This window comes from Oryx dammah, unplaced genomic scaffold (genome assembly GCF_014754425.2).
Source record: "Oryx dammah isolate SB20612 unplaced genomic scaffold, SCBI_Odam_1.1 HiC_scaffold_28, whole genome shotgun sequence".
Taxonomy (NCBI): domain Eukaryota; kingdom Metazoa; phylum Chordata; class Mammalia; order Artiodactyla; family Bovidae; genus Oryx; species Oryx dammah.
The window spans coordinates 3,124,489-3,132,333 of NW_024070212.1; the positions used below are offsets into that span (position 1 = coordinate 3,124,489).

The following is a 7,845-nucleotide window of genomic DNA, read 5'->3' on the forward strand; positions in this document are numbered from 1 at the left end:
GAAAGTTCCCAGTTTGTTTTTATGCACACTTAAGTTTGAGACTGACTCCACAGGCTCAATCTTTCAACTCATTTACTAGATTTGGGGCTAAAGTACAGTGCAGGGACCTCTCCTTTTCTCACATATGAGCTGCTGCTTTATCCCCTCATCTCTTGACTCTGGTATAGAGCATACTGCACACAGCACCACACTCTGTTAGCAACCTGCGTGAGACGAACTCTATTCTGGGACAGCTGGGTAATGAACTGTCTTGAATCATTTGCTATTCTGACTAAGTTTCCCTAAAAATGGTGCATGGATTATCAGTTTGCAAAGATTTAGATCATAATAAACTATCCTTAGTCACCACCTAAAATTATTGAATATACCTTTGTAGATAGTTTCAGTGTCCCCAGAGTATACTGTAACATGCAGAGGAACAGAGAGCTGTTTTTACTTTGTATAGACAAGCTCTGATCTGTCTCTGAGGAGATTTTAGAGTCCTCGTCTTTGTAGATACGTGAGTAGTTGGTTTTTAGCTTTGGCTGGTGTACAACTGGTATTTATAGTAGGGCTCTAAGGCTGTTTTTCTGCCTCAGCATTTACATATATCACACAGCCTAACGGACGCGTACCTCACTCCTTGGCAGCACTGAGATGAGCTGTCTTTCAGCCACAGTGAGATAAAAGCACCATTCTCTTGAAGGTCACTGGGGTTCACTATTACACACCTAAATATATGAGCTTCTTTAGGTATACATGTGTGTTTTAAAAAGTCAAGTGTGAATGTAATCATTTTAGGGAATTAATCACAAGCACATTTTCATATTAACTGAACAGCCATTCAGTTATTTCTGTTTATGTTTTTACATTGTATTTTCTTTTTAAAAATACTGTTTCTCCTTCTACCATCACAGTTTTTAAGAAAATGTGAAAAAGTGTAAAAAATGTTAATCTTGTATGACATTTTAACAGAAATTGGGATGATATGTACAGTTTGTATTTTTTTCAGTGACTTTTCATCATAAGCATTTGCTTATTAAATTTTCTTCAAAAACATTGCTTTCTGAGGTTTCATAGAAGTTTATCACTGGGGTGTGTTTTGTTCACATGACTATCCCATCTATTTGGATGCCTTATTTGTTGCTTCTCGTTTTCATTGTCACAGGAGTGTTGTGATGGAAATCCTTGTACATATATCCTTGTCCACCTCATTATCTATGTCCTTGAAAAGTGAAAGTTGCTCAGTTGTGTCCAACTCTTTGAGACACCATGAACTTGTAGCCCACCAGGCTCCTCTGTCCGTGGAATTTTCCAGGCAAGAGTCCTGGAGTGGGGAGCCATTCCCTTCTCCAGGGGACCATCCCGACCCAGGGGTTGAACTCGGGGCTCCTGTATTGCAGACAGATTCTTTACCATCTGAGCCACCAGGGAAGCCCTAACTATGTCCTTACGATGAATATAAAAAAAAGTAGATTTAGGATGAGCACAAAGGCCATGACTCCTTAATAGGTGGTGTTAATTATCATGCAGGAAGGATACTCTGATTTATAATCACACTGGAAATGTTGCATTGACGTTTCTCTAAAGCTGTGTATTTCACTGTTTACTATGAGCAAGGAATTTTAACATGCCAGAATGTTACAAGGAATTCAGATAATTCCTTCACTGATGTTTGGTTTTCAAAATAATGTTTGCAGCTAATTGCCGAGATGACATGACCTGTGTGAAAGAAGAAATCTTTGGACCAGTTATGTCCATTTTATCATTTGACACTGAAGCTGAGGTTCTGGAAAGAGCCAATGACACCACTTTTGGACTAGCTGCCGGTGTCTTCACCAGGTAGGTGGGGAAGGACACTCCACGTAGCTTTGAAGAAATGGGGCTGCTGTGTCTTCTTAGATATTCATCTTCTCCCTCCCCTGGAGTCTGCCCTCATTGCATTTGTATCAGCATGTTCTATCTGCTTCAGGTAGAGTCAGAAGATGCCAACGTAGCAGCACAGCCAGAACCCTGCTGCTGAGTTTAAATTAAGCTGTTAGCTTTATTGATACATCCTGTTCTTTCTTCATTCATTCAGTGAATAAATATTTAAGTTTCTGATCTATGTAAAGCATTGTGTTAGGTCCCTATTAAAAAATACACGTCAAGGAATTTAGAAACCTGTAAGCATATAAATACTGGTAGTAGTTTGCAAAGACATGATTTTTAATAGCTTTTTAGTAGTCCCTAAATTGGGATGCATTGTAACACATGTGGGCCTTCTATTGTGTATTTAGGGTGCTGTTTCCAATTTTAACTATTGTAAGTAATGTGATTACTGTCTTGGTACATAAACCGCTGAAAAGCAAACAGTGATTTGGGACTAAAATTTCTTGGAAAATGATTGCAGATTGTTTGATTATATACAAACTCTGATTCATCTTTTGGCAATAGTAGACTGTTTTCTAATATTGCTTTACAATTGGGAATATGCTGTTTCTTTAGTGATACACAGTTTTGGGGTTTTTTTGTTTGTTTGTTTTTCTTTTTTGTAGTTTTGTGGTTGTTATGCCCAGAGTCCGAGTCCCCAAAACTGAGGGAATAAGACGTCCACAGCAATGCAAAAGCATAAAGGGGTTTATTACCAGCTCGAGCCAGGGCCTAGGTTTCATCCAGCACAGTGGAATCTGACAAAGGCCCTGAGCTCTGAATCACATATACTTTTATACAGACGGTTCTTTGTTTCTGTAACAGCATAGCTGATTGGTTAAACCATACGCACGTGCGGGACTTTTAAACCTCGCATCCCTATCTGGATTGGCTCGGGTCTGGCGCAGGCGGGGGCTATGGGGATTTTTCTGATTGGTCGAGCTACACTGCCTGCGGGAGTTCCCAGAGCCTCAGCTTTTCTCCGGCCTAGCCTCCCCCTGAGTCTGTCCTGGCTTCCTTTTGGTCCTAACATGATGAGGCACTTGGAGAGGAAGACCCAAGTCTCCCTTGAGGACCTGATGAGTTGAGTTGTGAAGGAAAGAACGAGGCGCTCCTTTGTTGTTGTTTCTAACCGACTTTGTGTTTTTAGAGCAGTTTTAGGTGCAACGCAAAATTGAGTGGAAAGTACAGAGATTTCCCAGGCTCTCTGGCCCAGCGTGTACACAGCCTCCCTATGATCAGCATCGCCCACCAGAGTGGTACCGTTGTTAGAACTGATGAGCCTCCGTGAACACGTCATGATCACCCAAAGACCATGGTTCACGTGAGGGTCACTCTTGGCGTGTGTTCTGTGCGTTTGGACACATGCATAACACGGACCCAGTGCTGTCGTGTCAAATAAGGCAGTCTCACTGTCCTAAAAGCCCTCTCTGAGGAGCTGCTTCTGTTTATGTGAGGAGAGCGTGGATTATGTCTCTCCTGCTCCTTTGCACCACCAAAATACAAAGGCTGGTTATAGAGGACGGTAACTCCTTTTTTTTTTTTTTTAAAAAAAACACCTTTGTTAGGATAATTCACCTACCAAATAATTCACTCATTTAAAGTGTACAATTCAGTAGTTTTTAGTATATTTATAGATTGTACAACCATCATTATAATCTAACTTTAGAACATTTTTGTCATCTCAAGAACATTAACAGCTACTCTGCATTCTCCCCTCCCCCCACTCCTGGCCACCACTAATCTACTTTCTGTCTTTATAAATTTGCATATTTTGAAAATTCTGCATAAATGAAATCATACAGGATGTGACCTTTCATGACTGGCTTCTTTCACTGAGTTCATTCACTAGCTTCTTTTCAGAGTTCATTCATGTTGTAGTCTGCATCCCTACTTTATTCCTTTCTGCTACTGTGTGTGTGTGAAAGTCTCTCAGTTACGTTTGACTCTTTGCAACCCAATGGACTGTAGCCCACCAAGCTTCTCTCTCCATGGGATTCTCCAGGCAAAAATACTGGAGTGGGTTGCCATGCCCTTCTCCAGGGGATCTTCCCAACCCAGGGATCCCAGGTCTCCCACATTGCAGGTGGATTCTTTACCATCTGAGTCACCAGGGAAGCCCTTTTCTATACTGAGTAATATACTGTTGTATGGATAGATCACATTTTGTTTATTCACTCACATATTGATAGACATTTGGGCTATTTCTACTTTTTGGCTATTATGAATAATGTTCCAGTGAGCATTCATATATGAGTCTTTGTGTGAAAATTTCTTTGTGTGTATGTTTCATTTTTGCTTGGTATAAACCCAGGAGTAGCATTGCTGGGTCATATGGAAACTCTCTGTTTAACTTTTTGAGGAGATGCCAAACTGTTTTGCAGAGTGGCAGCAGTGCTTTAGATTGCCATCAGCGGTGTTTAAGGATTCCAGCTTCTCCACGTCGTCACTAGCAATTGCTATTATCTGTTCTTTTGATTTTAGCCATCCTAGTGGATATGCAACAGTGTTTTGTAGTTTTGATTTGCATTTCCATGAGTTGTCTTGTTACTTTTCTGATAATCTCACTTGCAATACAAAATTTTAAAATTTTTATAGATCAAAATTATTCTATTTTTTAAAATCTGTTACTTTTGGTGTCTTGTCTGAGAAGGTTGTGTCTAACGGAAGGTCATGGAGATTTATTCCTGTTTTCTTCGAAGAGTTTTATGGTTTTCAGACTGATATTTTAGTTAAGTGATCCATTGGAGTTAATTTTTGTACACTGTGTAAGAAAGGGCTGGCTCTTCCTTCATTCCTTTGCATGTGGACCTCTGGTTGTTCCAGCACTGTTTGCTGAAAAGACTATTTTCCCCCATTGAATTGTTTTAGCACCCTTGTTGCTGCTACGTATTTTAGAGATGCTTTTGGATGAAACTACAAAATTCAAATTCTTACCTATTTTGCTTGGATGGTATAAGATTTTAAGACACATTGTGAAGAAATAAGAATTTGGCAATGTTTTGAAACTCTTAGAAGTGATAGTCTCACTTTTCCTGTTAAAGTTGCAGCAAAAGAAACTATGACTAACCAATGCAGTTTATTTCTTCATAGGGACATCCAGCGTGCCCACAGAGTGGTGGCGGAGCTCCAGGCTGGAATGTGCTTCATTAACAACTATAATGTCAGTCCAGTGGAGTTGCCCTTTGGTGGATATAAGAAGTCAGGTGAGGAGTTGGGAATTGTGGGAAATTCTTGTCTCTGGAGACACTGGTCATAATAGACCAGGTTCCTAAACTTATATGTGTATCAGAGTTACCAAAATGTATGTAAATTCCTCGTCCTCCCCAGGCCCACTATCCATGAGAAGGAAAGCCAAGCATCTTTATTTTTCCCAGAAGTTCTCCAAAGGTTCTGATGTATAAGTTGGCTTGTGAGCAGTAGCATTACTTTTTCCCTCACAGTCTATAATTGCTGTAAGCATAAAACCACTTCGAGATGTCCTAACCATAGCAAGTTTATAAGAGTCTGTTGGGAGATTTGAGGCATCAGGAACATAGCCATTACTTTGAGGTTCTTTTCTTTGGCACTTGTTGCTGATTTCACCAGTTTTGTGAATTGGGCTTCCCTGGTGGCTTAAATGGTAAAGAATCTGCCTGCAGTGCAGGAGATCTGGGTTTAATCCCTAGGTCAGGAGGATCCCCTGGAGAAGGGAATGGCTACCACTCCAGTATTCTTGCCTGGAGAATTCCACGGACAGAGGGACTTCGTGGGCAACAGTCCATGAGGAAGCTAAGAGTCAGCCATGACTGAGCGACTAAACACTTTGACTATATGAAAATCGGTTTGGACTTTGTAGATGTACCTTTCTTTCTAAGAGGCTGACCCCTAGTCTCTCAGCAGGTATTTATAGCCGTCACAGTGTTGGCAAACACATAAATACTGACAGATGATGGTGAGATGGTGGGTGTTAATCTGACAGTTTCATTTGCTATTATGTTTGGTATCACCCTGGCGTTCTCTACTCATACATCTCTAGATTCTTGTCCCTGTGGGGTTACCCAGAGAAGCCGTCACACAGACTCAAATGCAGGGTAGGAATCAGGACTCTGTTTTGTGCATTCCTAACCCTCAGTTTGCTTGGAATCTGCAGCTTTGGCCTCAGTAGGGCCTCTGCACCCAGCTCTCCCTTCCGTAATCTGCATCTTTGCATCAGTCCCCATGGATAGTTCTACATGAAATGAGAGGACAGAAAGCTGGCCTAACATGCCCAGTGAGCTCCATGCAGACAGGATCTGAAAAGGAACAAAGGCCAGAGAAGGCCCTACCCGGCCTTTGAGTATGTCATCTTTGGGATGGTGCTCCCTGGAGACATGCAGTTGTGGAGACTGGGCCTAGGCCTTTGGATGCAGAGCCTGCCTCAGCCTGGGGCAGGAGCACAAGGAAGGCTGTCCTTGTAGCACGTAACCTCATCCACTAGTGATTGGGTGGTGTCTTGGCTTTGAGTAGCCTGAGGGCCTATAGCGTCCACTCCCCACATGAGTGGGCAGAGTCTAATCGGTGCTCCTAAAGATTCAGTATAAGAGGAGGTTACTAAGTGTACTGTGTAGAGTTAGGTTTTAAGTTAGCACTGACTTTTCAAGGCATCAGGTTGATAATTGTAGAGAATGCTCTAATGTTTGATGAGGAAGTCTGAACACTTTAGACCTTAGCCCAGAAGAGTAGATACTAGAAGTTAAGTTCATCCTGGTAAGAAATGAAGCCTAAGTGTTTCCCCACCCCTGTCCTTGAAGGCCAGTGGGTCCCTTTCCGCACGTCTGGCTCCACAGCCACAGCCTGCGGGGAGGACTGGCTCCCAGATCCTGTGCCGCTGCGCTCTCCCCCAGCCCGGGAGCCGGCCCTGCGCGTCTCTGCAGGCTGCCGGGCCCGTGATGCATCCTCACCCTGTCTCTCTCTTTCAGGATTCGGCAGAGAGAACGGCCGGGTGACAGTTGAGTACTATTCGCAGCTGAAGACTGTGTGTGTGGAGATGGGTGACGTGGAGTCTGCTTTTTGAACACACGCAGTGACCCCAGTGAATAACGAGAGCCAGCTGTCAAGACTGGCAGTGCAGCCGCCTGCTGGTTCAGACCCAGAATATCGGTCATTCAGGAAAAGAAAATGGTTCAGTGCATGGCTCAGTCAGTTTCCTAAGTGAAAATGTGCCTCAGTGTCTTTTATATGCTAATCAAGAAAGCTTGATTTTCCTCAAGGCAGATTTCTGTAAATAATCTTTGAGAATCACTAACAACTTTCCAGAGAACAGGGGGAGGACCAGGAGCTCTCCAGGCTTCCATGGAGCCCACCCACTTATGGGTTCATTTTAGCATGCTTTAAAGAATACTTGCCTTTAGAGGTTCCTGGGCATATCAGAAGAGATTTCTGCTCCTTGGCGTTTTTAAGTCCATGGTCCCTTGTCATTCCACAGAGAAGGCTGATAGTCGGGAGAGCGGGCCTGGCTAACAGGCGGGTCAGTGGGGCGTGGACGCTGATTGGCCAGAGCCAGCGTGTGGTGGTGATGGTTGAATCAGCTCCAGTCCTTGAGTTACAGCTTGCGCTCTTATGATGGAAAGGTTTCCTTTTAAATGTACAGATCCTTTGGATGCCACTGCAGTATACTGAAACTAAATAAATCACACCGAGAGTCCTCTCAGTGTCGTGTTTTGAAGCTAAACACATCTTAGGGCTATAGGGGGACACAGGATAGGCCAAGTTAAATGTTTAAGACAGAGGATTTGACATTCTTTGCAGTGAGTACACACAGGCAGGCTTCTGTTGCTGTAACGAACTCTCAGTGGCCCACGCAGGCTTCTGGGCTCCGTGTTAAGAACAGGGCCTGTCTTAGAAGGGCTGTCAGTTCACAGTGACTTCTCAGACTGTTGCAGCAATCACTACCTTGCTGCCTTACCATCCTTCAGGGGAGTAATTTAGGTTTAA

General features: G+C 43.0%; 1 protein-coding gene across 1 annotated transcript in view; it reads left to right on the top strand.

Moving 5' to 3' along the window:
- The window catches only part of ALDH9A1 (aldehyde dehydrogenase 9 family member A1), a 29,945-nt gene extending 22,388 nt beyond the window's left edge, over positions 1–7,557 (top strand). Inside the window, exons 9-11 of the mRNA XM_040229969.1 lie at positions 1,680–1,821; positions 4,984–5,096; positions 6,831–7,557. Coding sequence (XP_040085903.1) covers positions 1,680–1,821; positions 4,984–5,096; positions 6,831–6,925 — 350 coding nt within the window. The 3' untranslated portion in view covers positions 6,926–7,557. The remainder of the gene's footprint in view (positions 1–1,679; positions 1,822–4,983; positions 5,097–6,830) is intronic.
- Positions 7,558–7,845: the final 288 nt, after the last annotated feature.